Here is a 21249-nt window from a genome sequence, read left to right on the forward strand (position 1 = left end):
TCGGGGGAGGGCGGGGGTGTCAGCTTAAGCACGAGTTGACAAACAGCACTTAGCTTATCTCAAGAAGAAACCCGAGCACTCCCTCAGCAGATGACAGAGCTGTAAATCTTGTTATGTATAGCCCTAAAAGTATCATTAAGACAATTTAGAATAGTTAGTTTGTATTAGATAAGGAAAATGTTGTCTTGCAGCTATGCAGAGGAAAGCATCTTACAGCTGTGTGTGCAATTTGCATCCACCTGTAAAGCCTCCAGCTGTTTCAGAAGGGATAAAGGGTCTAATAAAAGCATCCCTGAGAGCCTTAAATTCTTAAGGTAAGAAGCTCTCTGTAAGAATGTAAGGCCTGAAGCTGAACTTTATTTACTTATGGACATTTGCTCCTCCGTCTAGTTCTGGTTTCATAGCACAGAAGGGTTCCCAGTCCAGAGTGTGAGTGGCATGAAACTATGTAACAATGTGGGGCATGGGAAAATTAAGTTGTTTTCTATTCATACTCAGGTGAATTATCACATAGAACTAGAGAGTTCTGGGGAGGGGAAGCATCTGAAACCAAATCAGATTTATATGGCTGAACTGTTTGTTTTCTGTTGTGCAGTGGGGAGCTATTTTGAGTTTCATTCTTTGGTATTTAATATTTGCACTACTTTCACAGGTGTAGACTGCCAATTTTCTGTTTAACTATGAGCTTAAGGTTTGCCAGGGGAAGAGTAAGGAGACTGAAAATTTGAACAACAAGGGAGTTCTCTGGGCATGCATTTGTCTTGTTCTCTGCTGCTCCAAACAGTATATGAGATATCCACCTCAATTTTGACTTAGGAAAAGAAATCAATACATGTCACTGAAGAACACATAATACAAGTTGGACAGAGAACGGAGGCTCTTGGAATCAATGTCTCTCTGAAAGCTGTTATCTGAAATATTGTGACACAGTAGAAACTGAGAAAGAGCATAGTATTTAACCAGACTGATTCTCCTGCCCCATATCCATATTTACCCCCTCCAGCCCCGCCATGTTGAGCCTATGTAGATTTAAAAGCTCCAAACAAAGCAAGCAGGATGTTCTGTGATGGTGGGACATCACACCAGTGCCACAATCCAGTCTGAAGAAGCTCTCACCACAGCAGTCTCCTGAGCCCTGTGCTGTGGCAGCTACTATTCTTGATACAAACCAGATCTGATAGCTCCACACTCCAGCTTTTCCTCTGGCTAAAGGCTGTTCTCGTTGCTTTCTAGCAATTTCAAGTGACTTGTTCATTTTGGAGCAGCTTTGACAGGAATGGATCTTAAATGAGAAACATCCAAGAACTGAGTCAGGGATGGGGGAAAGATAACCTCTGCAAGCTGGGTCAGGACTGAAATTCTCAGCAACGAAGTCACTCCATCCAGGAAAGATTAGTACTGCTCTAGTTGGTGTGAGAGCTGCTGTCAGGCTGGGAGATCCTGCCCACAGACAGAGTTTGTGAACGGTTCCTTCAGCCCCACGGGCTGCTGTGGAAACAACACAGAGGGGGCTGGGAGCCCACAGAGCCTGCTGAGGCCAGAGAGAAAGCAATCGAAACTCATGGACAAAACAAATGGTTTGATGCTAACTTTAGTAAGTAAAGTTTTCCAGATAAAGGCAATTGCATCCATATTTAACAGCTGTTAAAGAGATACACATTTAATTGCATTATATAACGAATGCTTGATATTCAAAACATTTCAAATGTCTTAGTTCTACCTGTTTGGAATCCAGACTTTCTCCCTAGAAGATATTCCGGTTGACAAAAAGGGCCTCGTTCAGATATCTGGGATCAACTGAATACATTTATTTAAAAGCAATTTTAAATATTAAAAAAGTAGAAATTAACACATACAGTACTCAAAAACTGTCACATTAAATACATGTGAATAGACATGTGTACTGATGTTTTACCTTAACATTCAATGAGAAGTCAAGATTTTAACTAGTGGCATGACCAGATCTGATTTCTGTACATGTTGATGTACTATGTAATAAAAAAATAAATAGCAACTGTTGTTCAACAGTAAATAAGACATCATCTGCAGAGCAAACTTCCCCCTCTGGGGGCACCTTCCCCTACCCCTCCCCCCAACCCTTTATCAGCTAATTTTCCATAAAGATTTAGACTTTCCAAATACTATGTCATATACAAAATTGCAGACAGCGGCTCATTGAGTTCAAATATAATACTGTACTTAAACTCAATCAATATCATACATTTTCAGATTTCTTATGACCCACAATAAGCCAGAATAAACAGAACTATTGTTCCTTATGGAACTAATTTAATTTTATAAAATGCATATGTATACTATTTTAAAGAGCGTAGAAAAGAATAGACATTTGACTCTACATAATTTTACATGCCTAGGTTTTCTTTATATGATTTGCATTTATCAGTTTATTTCAAGATCACTTAAAAATACAATTGACCACAAAAGTGAATAGGTTTTGTTCTTTAATGCAACTTAAAACATTGTAGTAATGGATAAAATGGAATGCTAAATAAATGTTAAACCTGACTTCCTTTCCATAAAAACAGAATAAGAAAAGTCTGAAATACTGGAGCTGGTAATACTGAAGATTAAATGCCAGCAGGCCCTCTCACTCATTGCATATTTTTTTGGAATTAATTTTTTAAAATAAATGATAAAATCATTAATAGTTGATAAATATTTTGCTTTTTTTTTTCATGTGGGATTTAGACAAATATTTGTTTCTAAGTTAACCACAAACAGAATTAAATATTCACTGACTACAGTCCTGTAAAACTGTATTAGAAATGAAAGTCCTCAGAAAGTCTGAGATATGATTTTATGAAATGAAAATCTTTCCATGCAGCCAAGACAATCTGCTTTGAAATAGCAGCACTAGGTACTGAAGCCAAAATAACATTTAAAGCAAGTAATACAAAACTATATATGAAAGTTATGGAACCTGCTACAGACAAACCATGGGAAAAACATAACTGCACGATGTTTCAAAGGATTAAAAATTATGTTGAAAGTGACACAGGAAATTAAAGTTTCCAGTAATACATTGAAGTGTTTTCTGGCAATGTAACTTTATACCAACTTTCAAGAAACCTCAGGTCAAATGCAGCCTTCCAAAGATTTTCTTAAAAATTAGTTTTTTGTGACCATATGTCTGTTACTTCGTGCTTTGGGTTACAACCATTACACATTATAGCTTGGTGAACTCCATGAAAACCAGCCTTATCCTTGTGATCTGAGACCTATCATTACCAGCCTGATCAAATGCATGAGAGGTCATCTTAGCTTCCACTTTTTAGAGCATTAAAAATAATTTAAATTTATCCTTATATCACCACTTTAAAAAATTATTTTAGGTAACTAACTTTTAGCAAGGTTGAAGACAGAGGAAAAATAATCCACAAAATCATTTTTCAAAGAGCCAATTTAGCTATAAACAAATACTGCTGCAAGCTCACATTAACCTGAATAGCAATTAAGTTAAAATGTTCTTTTCCTCAAATGTAGCTATATGACTACAGTACTACTTTTGTACAAAGGCAGGTTTCAAGTAAGCGTCTAAATGCATGCACAATGTCAACAGTTAACATTTGCTAGAAGTCCTTGGTTACTAAGAATTCAGTGAAAGAAACCAGCAAATTTCACACATATCTACTAAAGAACAACATGACTAATTTTCATTAAAGTAAGTTTTTCAAATGAAATAAATTTGTAACTTTTTATAGTGAGGTAATATCACAGGGGAACTGCAATCACAGTTTGGCATAGGTCCACATAATATAAACATGAAATGCTGTATGCACACTGTAAAACATTACTGTTATCTGTAAAGTCAGTGAATATTTGTCTTCATAATTACACTTAACTGAGCACTATATTAAATAAATATCGAAGTGGGTTTCATAGCTGTAAACTGCATACACTTATGAACTGCAGACTGATCTTTAAATTGTCCAAAACCATTCATTCATTCTAACTTTCTGCTAATTGTATATTGAGAATACCAGGTTATTAGGAACAGTCATTTCTGTACAGTTACGTGGGTGACAGAGACCACCTATGTTGGAAAGCTGGCAGTCCACACGTGTGGGACAGCAAGGACAGAGATGGAAGTGCTAAATGCCCAGGATGGCTTCAACAAACCCGATAAGGCGTGCCAGGTTCCAAGGCTACCATAATACTGGCAAAGGCAGAATAACACAGTATATTTACAATACATATAATTCAACCTCATGAGGTGAAACTTAAATGAATTCTTAATTTGTAACAGCAGCTATATTTACAATTGTGCACAGGATTACAGGGAGGCAGCAGCGTTCGCTTTTGCTAAAAAGCCCGTCTTGCATGAAGAATGTGCAATGCTCAAGTTTAGGATTTGTTTGTTTTGACTAGTCTGACAGAATGTGCACAAAGGACACTGGAAAGACCCCTTTCCTCTCTGGCTGTCCTTCGATGTGGCCAATCTGCAACACAGGAGAAGAAGGTACATATATACATATACATGTGCATTGTACACACAGACTGCATTCATTCAAACGCAGCAGAACTGCTCACAGAGCCTCTACCACGTCTGGACAGTCTGAAGCAGACATTAGTTAACACTTGAATTTGTGTAAAGGAACAAAATGAAATTGCACAAGCATGTTATAAATAAGACAATAATGAAGCCAATTAAATCTATAGAGAACAAAACTCAATTTTTTTTAGGAAACTTACAAACATCACTGAATTTCAAGATTTCATCAAAACAGAAGTTTCTTCTGTCTGATAGGCATATTTTCAGTAATATCTCTGCAAACCACTTATCTTAGTTTAGTGAATAAATCCTGAACGTCTCACTGAAGGGTATTGTCTGCTATATTTGTAAAGTTACTTACGATAATCTGCATGTTTCACTAAAGGTGATAAAAGCCCAGCTGTTTTCTCATTGAATTAGCATGATACCTAATGATTTAGGTGCATACTAGTGTTTATAACAAATCACAGTGTGGTCTGATTAAGTTTCCTTCAGCTACAACTACCTACATCTTTTGCATAATGGTTATTTATAAAGAACTAGCTAATAAACATATTCAAAAAGATTAAAAAAGAATGGAATATTTTATATGAACTTTCCATGCTTAAAATCCATAATTAGAAACAGCTGTTGAATAGCACTGGAGCAGCAGCCATGACTGACCACATAACCATCTTCTCACCCTGCTACAGTGCTGCTCACTACTTTCAGAATAATGGTTTACCTTCCTTCCTCTTCCACAAGCTTACAAAATGGGAAGGGGAAACATATAGGGCTGGCCATTTCCTCTTGGAGAGCCAAAGTTTTGAAGCATATGAGTCAACAGCCCTTGTTTCCCTTCTCAGAAACACTCAGACTGAGGTGCTTCATGGAACTTGCTGGCCATGTCCCCAAGAGGCTTAAAAAGCCACTTCAGAAAACAGATAGAGCAGGGAATGCAGCAGTAATCAGGGACTAGGTGATATGCGCAACAGAGACGCTTTTCACTGGGCACTGCTCTTTTGATATCAGCTTTTCAGTTGAAAATCTTCCACACTTAAATGATGAGTGAGAGGAAAACATAGCTGGAAACAAAACAGCAAAGGTTGTGCTGCACTTAGATTAGGATATCACAGGTAGCATTGCAGTTAGAATTTGTTTTAGTCAAATGAATCTGTCTCCTTATCCCCAGTAATAATTCTTTGGCAGGGAAATATGATGTAGATGGGCTTTAGGGACATGAGCTGTAAGAAAGGCTGGAGCCTTCACATGGGATTGAGAAAAACCTGGTGTTAGCACTTGAACAATATGCACTCCATAATAGGGGGAGTATGGTATGAAACAGAGACATAAGAGGGAAGAAAGGAAACAAAATGTTATCTGCCTCTCATTTAAGAAGAAAATCACCAGCTTATAGCATCAATTGTAAACTATTTTTTAGATTTTCAGCAACCTCTGCGGGTATAACAACATTTGGATGAACTGAAGATAGTTACACATCTCATTTTCATGGACAGTATAGGTTTGTTACATGGAGTAAGAATCACCACTTCTTTACTTAATGATAGGCTGTGTGCATTACAGAGAGGGACAGGTGTAAATATGTGCTGTACGAGTCAGCAATAAAGCTGAACCTAGTGCAGCTGGTTCTAACAGATTCTCCCTCCCAGATAAAAGGGGTTTTCTCAAATGGAAGTTTAATGGCTGTTAACTCAGGCAAAAAGAAACCGAACAAAAATCAAAGCAAAACAAAAACAAATCCCACCACCTACAAACAAAATAAAAATAAATATAAATCCTCCATATTTGGAAAAAGAGGCTTTCCTATAGAAATCATAAAGAAGTTATGTAGAACTGTAAAAGGGAAAGATACATACCCACCACTCTTGGTCCTCTTCACCAGTTACAATAATTACTTCTCCTTCAACAAATGTGAGTTCATCGTCATTATCTGCCTGACAGTCATAAATGGTCTTCACTCGCCTAACTTTGTTTTTCCCCTAAAAACAGAATGAAGTTTGAGATGAAGGACATGAGAAACAGAGAAAAAATATATATTATATGAATTTTGCCTTTTGGTTGTGGGGTTGTTTTTTCTTTTTTTTTTTTTTTTACAACAAAGTGAAGACTATCAATTACTTTCCTTGCAACTGGGAATATAGAAATCCAAAAACTCTGCTTCAATAAGGATATTAAAAAAATAAAATAAAAAGTTACCTACACAGGTGTAGGTTTTTTGCCTTAAGATTTGGAACTCCAAGCAGAACGTAATGTGTAGTGCTTAATATGTAGTCCTTAAGAGGGCTTAAGTAACCTCTGTTTCCTCTGGTGAAGAAAGTTTAACTAATGTCTTTACCTTGCTCTAGTCTGCAAACACCTTCTTTCTCCTTTAATACATGCTTCATCAATAAACCTACCATGAACAGAAAATTAAGTCCAGTCTCCTCTAAATGTTCCAAGAGAGGTAAGGACTGAGAAAAATGCTGCATTGGAATCCCAGTATTCCTTACAGTTTTGGTTTTGGATCTAGTGCAAAAACACAGGATTCTTTGATTTCAAATCTGCTTACAGGACTGAAAATTATTTTTTTAGAGATTTTTTCCATCTAAACGTTAGCAATTACTTACTAAAATTACCTTTATGTCAGATGGCAGTACTATTTTCTGACGATAATTCACACTAGATATTCTCACAGCTCTACCATTCTGAGTCCAAGTATTTTCTAGGTCATACTTTGCTGCATAGTGCTAATTCATATGAAAAAAGTCTCAGCCATGGACTCCTCCCCAAACACATGTTTCTTATGGCAGGGAAGATGACTTAAATTATATCTAAATAGAGTAAGTAAGCAATATTCACAACAAAACACTCTTGCTACTTTATATTCTTGTATTTTCATACCCACACCTCTTCAAAACCTACAGTTACTTCTTTTAACAGAAGTAATCAGATAACAAGAATGCAAAAACCCAAGAACAGAAGGAGATGAGAAGCAGAAGGGCTATGAAGGGAAAAGTCAGCAGGTTTAGAGGAATTTGAGCCAAAACTAACTTCACAGAGGAAATTTCCTAGGGAGTCTTCTCTTTGCTGTTACCTACCCACTTGAAATTCCTCCATGTTTTGGCAAAAAAAAAAATCCCCGCAGCTCAATAGCAGAACAGATACACTCAAAAAAGCACTCCCACTAAACTTAAGGTACAGAAAAATAATAATTACAGGGGGATTTAAGGGAGAAAGCAGTTAACACAACATAAAACTAAAAAAAACCCAAAAACCCATACCCAAGACAAATGAAGAGAACTGCCGGAAGATCATATGAGATCAAGGGTTTTTTCTACAGCAAAGGTTTGCTGCAGTGAGAAGTCACTTCAAAGAATGCTTCCTCTTTTCTTAAAAATATATTCATATAATTTAAACAAAAATTTCATCTAGCACTAGGGACTGGAATTCAATAGGAATGGGTGCTTGGGGACAGTCTCAGCTTTCAGCTCCAGAGAACCTTTACAAACCAAGAGTGCTCCCTCCCAATCAATCCTCCAGTGATGAAGGGAAGCAACTACTTCTGCAAGGTAAAAATTGTCTTGTTCAATAAAAGGAATAAAGAAATTCACATTCCTCTAAACCTAGAAAACTGTATGGAACTCAGCTTGTAAAAGCACATGAGAAATGATGGTAATTACTCTGGTTTCATCAGATTTTAGCATTTTATTCCTTTCACAGAGAGCAGCAAAAAGCAGCATTCAAGCTCAAGGTCTATTTAATCAGGTATAAAAAAGAATGGATATGTAGTGAGCACATATGTTCCAGAACATATTTTGTTCATGTTCCAGAACAGTTTGTGGCATTGTTGTGTGAAGAAATGGAAACAATTCCAGGAAATGTAATCTGTGACTAAAAAACAAATACCCACCACCGACTGATTCCCTGTACCCAACAAATGCTTATTAACAAGAGATTTTATGCTTAAAACTGAACAGTAATGAGATGTTGTGATCATTAATAATCCAACCATGCTCTTATTTACATTCAACACTTTTTTTTTTTTTCTTTAAAAGTGAGTATTTTGTCTCCTTTATAGAAACCACCACACACACACAAAAGAACGTTCAAGTGCTCAGTGTGATTTCAGGAGCACTCAGTGCAAGTTTTGTTTCTCTAGAAATATCCTTTCAAATCTTTATAAATTGTCAGCACTGGAATTTTTAAATTACATTTCTGAACAATTAATTTTCTAAAACTACCAATAAAAAAACCCCTATGCTTCTCTGTTTAGTGGCTAAATAGTCAAGCCCAAGAGAGAGGTGCCCATGAGTACTGCGGCTGCTGGCATGGGTCTCACTGCTCACTGGGATGAAGCACTTCACCAGCCAGGGGATGAAAATGGAGACAAGATACATTCCACAGGATTTCTTGCACGTTATCACTCGAGCAAAAAAGTTTGCACAGAACACGAAGAGATACAAGTGTGCATGCAAAGATGTGCAAAAACCTGGTGATACATACATACATATATATATATATGTTTACTGGGAAGATATAGAATAGCTTCTATCACTGCACAACAGTGGACTATTTAATTTTCTGCACATATGAAAATGCCTGAGTTTAGAGAGCAAAGAACCTTTCCTCAGATTTTTTGTGTATACAGTAGGGTGACAGTTAAAAAAAAGCCAAAAGTAACCAAACTAAACAGGTAATCCATTATTTGCTTTCTTTTCTTCTTTAATAAAGTGGCAAGTAGCTGAGAATGACCAGCATCATTTGTCTGCTTATATTTAAAAGTACATAAGTAAACAAACATCTTTTGATCTGATCCCTGTAATTTTTAAATTCCAGAATACTCAGGAAGCCCAAGCAACAACTCTGTTGTCCTCAGTTGAGACAGGAGCTTACAGGCAAGTCCATGCCAGAAGCCAAGCAGAATGATGGCTCCACAGGGCTCTTCCTCACACAAGCACAAGGCAGAAACTCACCCTCTGCTTTCACTATTTCACTAGGATGAAGTCTCATTTCATTTTTACATAAGTGTTTTGCATAGCCAATTTGGCAAACAAAGCCATCTCCCTTTTGATGTATTCTTCACGATGAAAATCTTAAGAGAGCTCTGGAGTTCCATCGTTATCTCAATCTACATATGCATTAAGAATCCTCTGTTGGAAATTGTACTGGTCAGAAAGATGAACAGCAAGATAAATTGGGGGCTGGAATCAAGTTAAAGTTCCAGATCTACTACTACACACCATGCAGCAATGTCAATTTTACCACTTCATCAATACATCTGAACCTACACCTCAACCATTAAGTACATCAACATTAAATACTCACAACAGGGACATTTACTATTTTTTCACAGTTGACTTTACTTTAAATTTTGCATCTACCAACAACAGGTGCTAACATCCCTTCTTAAAGCTTACTAAGTAAAATATGTAAATATTCTACCAATCCAAGGCACACAGACCCATGAGCAAAGGCAACAGAGAAAACCATCAATTCATTCAGAGTTGTGATTGGCATAGATATAATAAATACATAAATCCCAATAAATCTAAATACATTGTCATGCTTCCAAGGTTATTGTTTTATGTTGCAAGTATTTCTTTGAGTATGCAGGAGGCCTTGAAAACCCCCAGCATTTGCTGAAGTTGCTTTAGGGCACAAAAAGAGCCCCTCATTCCCCACCCCAGCCCATAGCTTTATGTTGCCTTGAGTGCATAGCTCAAGGGTGCACAGAAAGTCCTACAGTAACTTCAAAGCCTTCCATGGATGCTTCCAAGGAGCTGGAGTAATACCTACCATATTTATTTTCCTGGGAAGTGGCACAGGGGTTTCTGGCAGGGTGTGTGTTATGTCATTAGACTCTTCAGATGCTTGCCTTTGGACGGTATCTCTGGATTGTACGTTTGGAGAAAGATCTATGGAGTGAGATTTTTGATTTGCCTCTGAGGGCTGAGGCTTTGGTGCTGCTTCTCCACCTTGAGTTTTAGCCAACAGCTCTCCTAGCTGAGGTTTTGGAGGAAGGTCCTTCACTTGTGGCTTTGGAGGTAAGTCTCCAAGCTGTGGTTTTGGTGGCAGGTCTCCTAGCTGAGGCTTTGGGGGCAGTTCTCCAGGCTTTGGGGGTAAATCTCCCACTTGAGGTTTCTGAGTTAATTCCAGAGGCAGAGGCTTTGGGGGCAAGTCTCCAGGCTGTGGTTTCTGTGGTATATCAATGGACAGTGAGGGCTTCTGAAACATTTCCATGTGCTGATGGGATTTATCTATTGAAAGATGATGACTGGTTTCTATTTTTCTTAGTGCCACTAAAATAAAAAAGCAAAATTATGTTTTTCACAATCTTAATATTTTAATATTAAAGAAGTTAGGCATATATAAAAACTGCAGTTGGTCAATGACCAACATGGTCACTGAGCCCCATAACTGCCCATAAGTCTTCCTAGTCTATGACAAAAGCAAGATAATACAACTTTACATAACCCTTGTTCACTTAATTGCTCCTCCTGGAGGCCAGCAGTGCTCATTCCAACAGCTATTACATGTCAATTCACAGACTGTTTACTTCAAATGAAATAAAGTGAATCACTTTTTGGACCTAAACCAAAAAGTATAAAATATAATGAAAGACTTTGCAAAACCACCTATAGATCAATTGACATGACTGTAACAAAATGTCTTTTTAATGACAATTAATTGAATTGTTGAATTCTATACAAAACACCACCTGACTCTCAGGATTAGTACCTGTCAAATCTTTCAGAAGAGAGAGAGTGAGCACATATATCTATCTATGCACTGTATAGAACATACTGTACCATAGACATTCACACTAAAACTAAGAAAAAATGTATTATTGTATATATTTACAATTTAGTAAAGATGGTAAGTTTTAAAATGTGTATTTTGAAGATTTCACTGAAGGAAATTGAAACTAGATTTTCATATAGCTCTTTTTCCCAGTGTCATCTATTGATTTTACTGCTAAGCTCCCTAAGAAAACTCAACTGAAATCTACCTCAAAAAACAAAACCATTAGTACACACAAAAAATCCCCAACCCACAACCTGCTAAATCAAATAGCCCTAATGTTAAAACAGCTGAAGGGGAACAAGAGAGGAAAAAATTTACAACTTGTGATTAAAGCAACACATTTCAACACATTTTATCTAGAAGGAACAATTTCCTATTGTGTTCAGCACTGCTTTAGTATAATCAGCCAAAAAAGTGGCCTCTCTCCCTTTGGATATCACCCACTTCAATAACACTTCCATTATATATTTATGGTTAATTATACAAAAATAAAAAAAAACAAAAAACAAAACAAAACAAAAAAAAAACCAAAAAAAACCCAAAAAAAACCAAACAAAAAAAAAAAAAAAAAAAAACAAACCACAAAACCCCCCCAAAAAAACCAAAACTAAACCATTAAAAAAAAAACCCACCACCAAAAAAAAAAAAAAAAAAAAATCCAAAAAAAAACCAAAAAAAAAGAGCCTTACCAACAAAACACCCCAAAGCAAACCCATTTGAATAGTTTCCATGAAAGAAATGGTATAATTACTATCAGATGTCTCGTTTTAAAAAAATGTCTGTGTTGATCCCTGTATATGGCTGTGCCCTTGGCTGACCATGCAGCAAATGCACACACACTGATCATCCACAGGGGTTTGAGATGTAAGTAAATTATATGAAAAACCCTGATAGCAGCCCTTATCAAAGTGCTTTGATTTGGCCCTTAGATTTTCACCTAAATCATTTTAAATCAAGGAAGTGTTGACTTCCTTCACAGTGTCACCCTAATGGTGTCTCTTTCAAAAGATAACATGGCAGAATAATTGTAATTTAACAAAGTTAAAAATTAACATTTGCTTTTTATGTTAAAAAATGTTTTGCACTCTCAGTTTCAGACAGCTGGCTTAAGAATTTTGGACAAGCAGCATTTCCTGATCTTCAGGCTCTATTGTGATCATCCACTCATACAGATATAATGTATTTTTGATGGATTCTGTAATCAGACAGAATAGTGAAGTAGGTCTACTTTATAGTCAACTGCTGCAACAACTCAAAAACAAAAAACCTGCAGTGTGAGTTTAAAGAGACTAGGAAAGAACATTTCTAAAGGAAAGGTGTTCCTTGGGATGATGGTCTCAGCAAGCTTTTCACTGATATATAAATCAGCATGTAACAGCATCCAATTCTTTCCCAAGTAGTTGCACTGACCACAACCCTGATTGCCAGAACATGGCACAGATACAGTTTGCTCCAAGCTATCAAGAAATGGGACTTGGAGATATTAGGAAAAAAAAAATACCAACAAGAGTGGTCAAGGACAGAAACAGAAGCCCAGAGAAGTTCTCCATGGAGATAGTCAAAATGTGACTGGACATGGCCTTGAGCAACCTGCTCTCATGGCAGAAAGCTGGCCCTGGTCCAAGTGCTGGACTGCACCACAAGACCTCCTGAGGTCTCTTCCAGCTTCAATTAGTTCATGATTTATTTTTTTCCTCCCTACGTGTATTTTTTTCAGTTTAATAAAAGCCTTCCCCATTTTCCAAAATCCTTTCAGTTTTGTGATACTTTCATGGTTTGTGGCATTTTAGAAATGAAATTTCTGCTGAAAAGATCCATATACTTAAAACAAGTATTTACTTTCACCCACATTTAAAAGATGCCATTATGAGAATAGGCACAGAGATCTCTTACCTTTCTGAGGTAGTTTGGGAAGAACTCTAGGGCCAAGTGCAGTCTTTGCAGTCCCAGTGCTAAATCAAGAGATGTGAATGATTAGTGCATACAACTGTCATAAAACAGATTCATTTCTCATTTCCCCCCTTTATATATTCATAAATAAAAAATCCCAAAAGAAATCCACATTTATTTTGCCCCTTTTGTATAATCACTTTGTCTGTGGATAAATCCCAAAACTCAAAGCATTGTTTAGAATTGATTGGGGTTTTTTTTCAGAGGAAAAAGACATACAAACCCAACACAGCTTCAATGCTATGGAGCAGATATATTCTATGAACTATGGTACATGCAAAACGTACTCTGAAAATAGGTAAAGCTGAAAGACCAACTCTGTGGGCAGATCCTGAACCTTAAGAAAAATTTGTTCTTCAAAATAATTTTACTGAAACATACAAAACATAATCTGTGCTTTATGTCACTGAAGTTTTCCAGGACTGAGCCTATGCCTTGTAGCCTCCTGTACATGTATGGTATTGTATCACACATTCTCTGCTGCAGGAGGAGACAAGGTCTCTGCTACTCCCAGGAAATACTGATGATTGTGGGAAAACAACAAGCTTTACTCTGTCAACCTGTATTACACATATGTTAGCTATTCCCATCAAAGTTTTTCCTCTAAAACCCCACCAAAGTCACTTTTATAGAAAAGGAATGTGGAAGAAGAGAAGAAAGCAAATTGATTTAAGGCATAAAAATCTAACAATACATAAAAAACAGCATCAGCTCAAAATAATAACTCAAAAAACAAGAAAAAGAAGAAAAATGAGTGAGAAAGCTGCCAGTGTATGTTCAACAGAGCAGAGACTCTTCTGCATCAACTGCCTTGATCCTGGTATTGCTCGTCTCTGCAGCCAATGTTTCAAAATGAGCATGATGAAACACTTTTAATTTCCAGCTGTTTTTCAAATAACAAAAATACATCATGTCATGAAGGCTGAAAGAACAGCCAAGCTCAATCTTGATTCAATAAATCATAGAATCATAGAATATCCTGAATTAGAAGGGGCCCATGAAGATCAGCAAAGCCCAGCTCCTACCTCGGCCTCTCTCTAAAGCCATGGGGTACAAGGGGTACAAGGACCACACTTTTACCCTTGTCTAACAAGAATCTAGGATGGGCCCAGCTCTCTGTGCTGTGGAACACTAACACTTTTCCCCTGAATGCCCAGTGCCAGCCAGGATTCAGCAAACATGGGAAGCCACTTGTGCTACCACCAACAGGTCCCCTCCCTGTCCTGACAAGGCAGATCACAGTCTGGGGATGTCCAGACCTTCCTTTTCTGCTGTGCCCTGTCTGAGGTTACACATCCATCCCCAGCCACACACTGTTGGTCAAGCAAGGCTGTGTGCCTGAGGCAGGTACTTATGCTCTGAACCTCAGGACTTTGGAATCACAGCACAGACAGAGTAGCAAACTCTAAGTGACAGCAATGTATGCCTGTCCTTACTGCTCCAGCTATTGAAAAAAACACTTGTAATGTACAGAGCTGATGAACTATGAGCTAAAAGCAGTTTGTGTTACTGCAGATTGTGTGGCAGCACAGGGGCCTGACAGAGTGGAAAACAGCTAAACTGGAAGACTGAGATGAACTCTCTCTCTTACAGAGCCATCTTCGATACCAGCCTGTACCGAGAGTGACTGCTGCTCCAGGCAGGACACTTCACACTGAAGCAGATAAAATGAAATGCCAGGAGACATGAAAATAAAACTTTTGTCCTGCTGGACTATGGTCTGAGGCAGCATTCCCCAGCTGGGAGAGCACTTCTGTAGGAGCAGCAGAGAGATTCGGGCACAAGGCATTCTGTCCATCCCACTCAAAGGATGGATTGTCCATGGACAGCGAGGAACAAAGCGTAGGAGGCTCAGTGCAGCCAAAGTATTTGTATGCTGGTAGGGCATGCAGAAAACTAACAAGAAACATAGCTAGGATTTTATTTCCTATGAAAGGCTTTTCTTTTCTAATATACAAATTAGTTATATTTATTTAAATTTTCATCTTTGCCTTCATATATGCAGATTTTACCTTGACTGCTGAGACATCCCCTCAAACTTGTTTGCAGCCTTAGTTGAAGGTGGGCCCAAATCATTACCTGAGGTGAAAAAAGGACAATTAAAAACAACAAAAAAAAATCATTAGGATAACTGAAATATAATCAGCAGAGGGTGCAATTTAAAGCAAAACATGTATTCCTCTATGCATCTTCTATATAACATATCTAAACGATAATTTATACATTTGTTTTTATTAATAATTTGAAAAAGCAGGAGGGACCAAAATAATCCAAGATGACCTTTCATATAACACATTTTAAAACAACTCACTGGAAGCTCTCATCTCCTGGCAAGGGAAGATTGAATGACATTGCTGTAGGGCATTTGTTTTGAAATAGTGTTTCAATTTTCTCTGCATAGAAGGAGATACAGCAGGCCAGTATCAGATACATTTTTCACTGATGTTTACATTTTGCACTCTGAGGCACATCTTTTTAAAACCACCATGAATGTGATTTTATTCACAAAACATTAAATTTCTAAGGATTGGTATTTTATCCTATGCAAAGAAGAGCCTTTACTGGTTTTAGTGACTAAGTTTGTATGTTCCCATAATCTGCACTTTAGCCATTGGGAAAGAAAAGCTCCTGGGTATACAGAATTCTGTCAAAAGGCAGCAAAATCCAAACCCAAGTGCTCTGGACTCCTTCAGCAGAAAGCTTCTGTTCATTAGCAATCACCATTTTCAAGGTATATTGACACCAACTCTTTTGGTTTAGTGCCTTTTCATTCCTTTTGCCTTTCCCTTTACAGCACGTCAATCTCAGAACCAGATTCAACAACCTTTAGTAAATTTTGTCATTGAAATAGATGCAAAATGACATTTAATGATCCAAGAACACAAAATACTTCTCATTCAAAAGAATGACACATTTTTCTAAATACCATTCTTGGCACATTGATGTCTAAATGAAACAGCAGAAAAGGCTCATGCTGTTCCATGCTAAAAATATGTTTGTGTTTAAAAGTGGTGCAAAAAAGGAACTAAGGTAAAACAGCAAACATGTAGATCCTATGGATAAAGGAAGGAAAAATATCCCATGGTTGCTATGGAAATACAAAATAATCTAAATGACATTTTTAGAACATCTTTGAATAGTAACTCAATTTGCTTAGACATAAGCTAAGGATTGCTCTGCTTGAAACTTCAATTAATGCACAGATTAGAAGACAAATGCTGAAATTCCACATAGCAAGAAATATAACAACACAGAAGAAAGCTTCCGAAAGGAAAAGCAGTGAACATCTGACAATATCCTTAAGCAAAAAACACAAAGGCAGATAGAAGAAACTCCCTCTTCTATAAAAACAAAATTTAATACTTGCTTAAAAATCCAAATGGACTTTGAAACAAGCTTTTGTACAGATCTAAGCTAAGAAAAATGGGGAGAAGAGGCCCCTCTTCCATCCACTGAAGTTTAGCTTGCCCTGAAAAGCAGTGAAGAGACAGGAAAAGCCATGTTCTTCTCTGGCCCTGCTCCGACAAGCTGCATTACTACTACAGGCTTCTACATCTTCAACTGCACAATTGCACCCTTCCCATATTTTCTTCCTTTATCTGTTGCCTAATGACACCTGCTTAGCATCTAATCCTATCACACCTTTCATCCTAACAGTGCTACATTATACAGTATTCTCATATATGGTACTTTAGGTGCTGTTTTGGACTTAAATATTTGGGACTTTTTACTCATTTAAAGTCCAAGCTCTTCAAAATGTCTGAACTACCTCTGAAAAAGTACAGGGCTGTTGGACTCCACAACATAGGAAACATTTTTTTTCCATATCCCAGACCTCTGAGAAGTAGAAAACTGAAAAGATTCCTTTATTTTTATTCCTTGAGAAAAAGTCTTTGTTTTTCATTGGACTCTATACTTTTATTCATGTTGAATCCTAGATTAAATCACACATGAGTACTCCATGATTTACTAAATTTAACTCAATTTGCTGAAAAAAAGGGTGCTTTTAGTCTAGCAATTTTTTTTTATTTTAGGCTAGTAATTGTGTGTTTGGACCAGAATAGAGAGAGGATTCTCTTAAAATAAAAGTAATGTATGGATGATACACCTATGTAAGCACTGGATTCCAGTTTAAAAATTTACAGATTCATGGAAATCCTGCCAGCAAAACTAAAATCACAGAAAATTACATGTGCCTGAGATTTATAGCTACCAAGAGAATGTGACTGCACAGAGCAATGTTTATTCAAAAGAGGAAGAATCTGAGTAGTCTGAAAAATAGTTTCCAAAAAGCATCTGTCAGAAAGGTATCCTGGTAAAAATAAAAATTGAAATGCACTCTTTCTGTGTAACTTCTGCTGGTAGCAGGATGCAAACCTATCAGTCTTTGTGTATGTACAGACAACATCACAAAAACCAAATACATCTTAAGACAACACATTCCCACCAGCGAGGCATGAACACTTTCCAGGAGAGGCGTGGCCCAGAGCCCAAGGAAAGAAGCTCCTGTGGCAGTCGGGAGACCTGCACAGACACAGTGGCTCTGGGGGCCCCAAAGCTGCACCCCTGGTTCCTGAGCTGGGCACAGCAGCAGCAGCAGGAGGGGCAGAGGCAGAGGCGAGAGCAGGGGCTGAGGGGCTGGGTGAGGGCAGAGCCTGGGCAGCTAGGGCAGAGCCAGGGAGGCAGTGGAGGGGATTGGACTGGACCCCAGGGCAGCGTGGAGGATTTTCAGCTTTCTCAAGTGAGGCTCGGCTGAGGCAGCCTGGAGGCAGTGACAGGAGCTAGAAGTGCTGATTTATCTGAGCTGACATGACATCAAGCTGCAATCATTGGAAAGCAAGCACCAGGTAAAGAGAAACCAAAGATCATATATCAGCCATCATCAAGGTTTTCCCCTGCCCTTTTGTTTTGCATTTCAAAACTCACCCCAAGGAATTGGGCCCTTATTCTGGGGTCCATGAGGTAGTGGGCTTGGTGGGTCAGAGAGGGTTCTTTTGTGTCCTGGGGGTGGGGGAGGTGGTCTCTTCTTGGAAAGAGTGGAGCTGCCACTAGAGGTTTGAGTGCTTAGAGGGAGGGTTGAAGGTGGGCCTGCAAAATAACAAACAACCTTCTTACAAATACATGTGCATAAACGTCAAAGCAGCACTGAAAAATTCACAGTCAGACCCACAGTGAAGTGCAGCAAAAGACTAAAATAAAAAGACAAGCCATGCCAAAACACTGTTTAGATCAAACGACACATCCATCACATTTTTAACCATCTCAGCTGTGGGAATATAAGCAACTTGACAATAGAATGACATGTGTACTTATGTTTAAAAAATACAGGATTAATCATGCCAAGATTTCTAATTTTAGGCATTGTTTAAAAAAAAGCATCATGAAATATTAAAATTAAGTAATATTTAGCACATGGGATTAAAATTGCTGTTAATTTATATTAGAATGAAAGCACATTCTATATGCTCTAATATGTGTTGAGGTTTTTTAGCCCTCCAGACCATCTCATACAAATTTTGTTAATAAACTGGAAGGCATGAGGAAAGAAATAAAAATATGCCTACAAATTTTTCTTTCACTTTCAAAATAGGATTTTTAGCTTGACATTTTCTCTAATTCTTTTTTCTGTAGATCAAATACATCAAACTATGCATTCCAAAAGCAATGCCAATCATTGTACATAGTATGAATAAAATAAACATCAGAGAAGTCCTTTCTGGGACTGAGATTAGATATTTCATAGTAGCATTGCTTATAAGAGCCTATGCACTCACCCCTACCCTTAAATACTTTTATTTCCCTCTGATTTAATGCTGGCACAAATATTATTCAACACAATGCATGCTTTACACATTATGGGAACAGATAAAGCTTGAAAGACAAAATAACCCAGCGGGAAGACAGGAGATGTTCCTAATCAGCTTCAGCATTGACCTTCACAAACGTCTCTACCAAGAAGCTCAAGGAAGCAGAGGCGGGTGCAGCCGGCAGCGAGGGGACGACTGCTGGAGTCAGCTGCCACCACTGCCCTAAGAAATGACTTGTAACACTTTCTGCAGTGGCTCTGCATTAGGCCAGAACAGCTCCAGGGGGTTTATTGTTGGTGTGGTTTTTGTTAGTTTGTGGGTTTGTTTGTTTTGTCTTGTTTTAATCTAACCAACAACTCAGACTTCACCGCAGTCTTCACTCACAGTAAGTTTTACACATCAGACAGCTTTGCCATCAGTCCAGATAAATGCAGAAAATTGACATAAAACTTTAAAAGCAAAGTCTATTTATATCTGAAATTTCAAGTCTGTTGTCAGTATATTTTTTAGCACTGTAGAACCAACTTGCCTATTTTTGAAAAGCTACCTTATTTGAACAGTATTTGAGACAAAACCTTCATTTAGTTACTTGACATCTATCTTACCATGCAGCATGCAAAACTAGAGCTGCCTTCTTCAAAAATATTTATGAATATTCTCTATAGGTAGCCTGGAAACAATCAATACCTGCACTCCTTCCCAAATTATTATATATTATGGAAATATTGAAATCAGTGAGAAATAATATTTGTTAAAATGCCTTAGGTGAAACATTTAACAGTGACAAAAGTAACTTCAATGATTCTATAAGCATGAATCTGTTTGTCAGATATTTTCAGTAGGTACTTTCTCTTTCTTATAAAGAGAAAATAAAAATTTAATAGAACTGCCCCTAATGAGTCAGTAATTCAATCTATTCTCTTCCAGATTCAATCCTGGAAGCCCTTCTGCTGTGCAGGATAATCTCTCAACCACAAGCTCAACAGAGATTTTGGGCCTGGCTTAATCAATTGGCTACTTTTGTAAATCAAATTATATATTTTGCAACTGTTTCTCTCAATTTACTTCCAAGTTCACAAAACCATTAATTGACAACAAGTCAAATGCCAGTGCATTTAATGATTGTTACCAAGTTTGCATCCACACACTTTAATTTCTTCCTTGAGCTTAAGTAAGCAAGATAACTTAAACTGTGCCTTGAGATGTTTCTGAAAGTAAAACCAACTTTTCTCATTCTAAATTTTGATTGATGATCCCTTAAACTCCTGCAAGTTACCAATTCTTTCTTTTAGAAATACTAATCAAAAGTTGTTTTGATTTGTGATGTAACGCGAATGTATCTAGGAATGGCAAGGGGGCAGGAACAGTCAATATCCCCTGTTAACAGTAAGGTAATTCTTACAGCACGCGGCGATCGCAGCCGGGCTGTCCCGGCAGCGTTTGTCCCTTGTCCCTTGTCCCCTGTCCCTGCACTCGGCTCTGGAGCTTCCCGCTCCCGGCGCCGCAGTCCGCGTGTCCCACCGCCCCCTGGCGGCGGCGGCGCGCACTGCACCGCGCCCCACCGCGCCCGCACCCACCGCGCGCAAACCACCCAAAACTGGCTCAGAGCGGAAAAAAAGGGGAGGAAAGGCATTGAAATACTACTGTGCGCTTATTGCAAAAATTCAACTTCGCACATGAAGTGAAATTAGTAATTTTAATTGCCAATAAGAGGAAGAAATCTTCTCTACAAAAATAAACTGTAGTAGAATTTAAAAAACCCTTTCAATTAGGTTATATGTCATGTTTTAGATTTCACATTAGTTATACACATCCAAATATTACTGAGGAGTTGCAAAAAATACCTTCACATCTTTTAGAAGTTCCCATGGCATACAAAAGTGACAGGGAAAAGGTGTTTAAGGTATTACATATCATACTTTCAGACTCGAAGCATTTGTTTCTTTATTAAACTGACAGAAGGAATAAATATAAATACAAAAGTCATACACTAATGATTACATGGCTGAAATACAAAAATAACTTACAGTCAAATAAAAACAAAATAAAGGAAAACTTCAAAACATCATTTCAGAAAGATGTATAAAATTACATCATGCTTTGAATAAAGAAAACATAAGGAAAGTGCTTGAATCAAAATCATTTTATGTAAACAAGTGGTGAAATAATACAAGACCTGATGATGTATGAACTGTC

General features: G+C 37.6%; 1 protein-coding gene across 3 annotated transcripts in view; it reads right to left on the bottom strand.

The window, feature by feature from the left end:
• Positions 1-1575: 1575 nt before the first annotated feature.
• ASAP1 (ArfGAP with SH3 domain, ankyrin repeat and PH domain 1) overlaps positions 1576-21249 on the bottom strand; it is a 125801-nt gene continuing 106127 nt past the window's right edge. For 2 of the 3 annotated variants that reach the window (XM_053971483.1, XM_053971491.1), the window contains exons 24-29: positions 18173-18334; positions 15259-15325; positions 13190-13248; positions 10289-10791; positions 6370-6492; positions 1576-4460 (exon numbers count right to left, since the gene is read on the bottom strand). In XM_053971483.1, coding sequence (XP_053827458.1) covers positions 4386-4460; positions 6370-6492; positions 10289-10791; positions 13190-13248; positions 15259-15325; positions 18173-18334 — 989 coding nt within the window. In that variant the 3' untranslated portion in view covers positions 1576-4385. The remainder of the gene's footprint in view (positions 4461-6369; positions 6493-10288; positions 10792-13189; positions 13249-15258; positions 15326-18172; positions 18335-21249) is intronic. The other variant, XM_053971500.1, reaches the window with a different exon arrangement.

Source organism: Vidua macroura, chromosome 1 (assembly GCF_024509145.1).
Source record: "Vidua macroura isolate BioBank_ID:100142 chromosome 1, ASM2450914v1, whole genome shotgun sequence".
NCBI classification, from domain to species: Eukaryota; Metazoa; Chordata; class Aves; order Passeriformes; family Viduidae; genus Vidua; species Vidua macroura.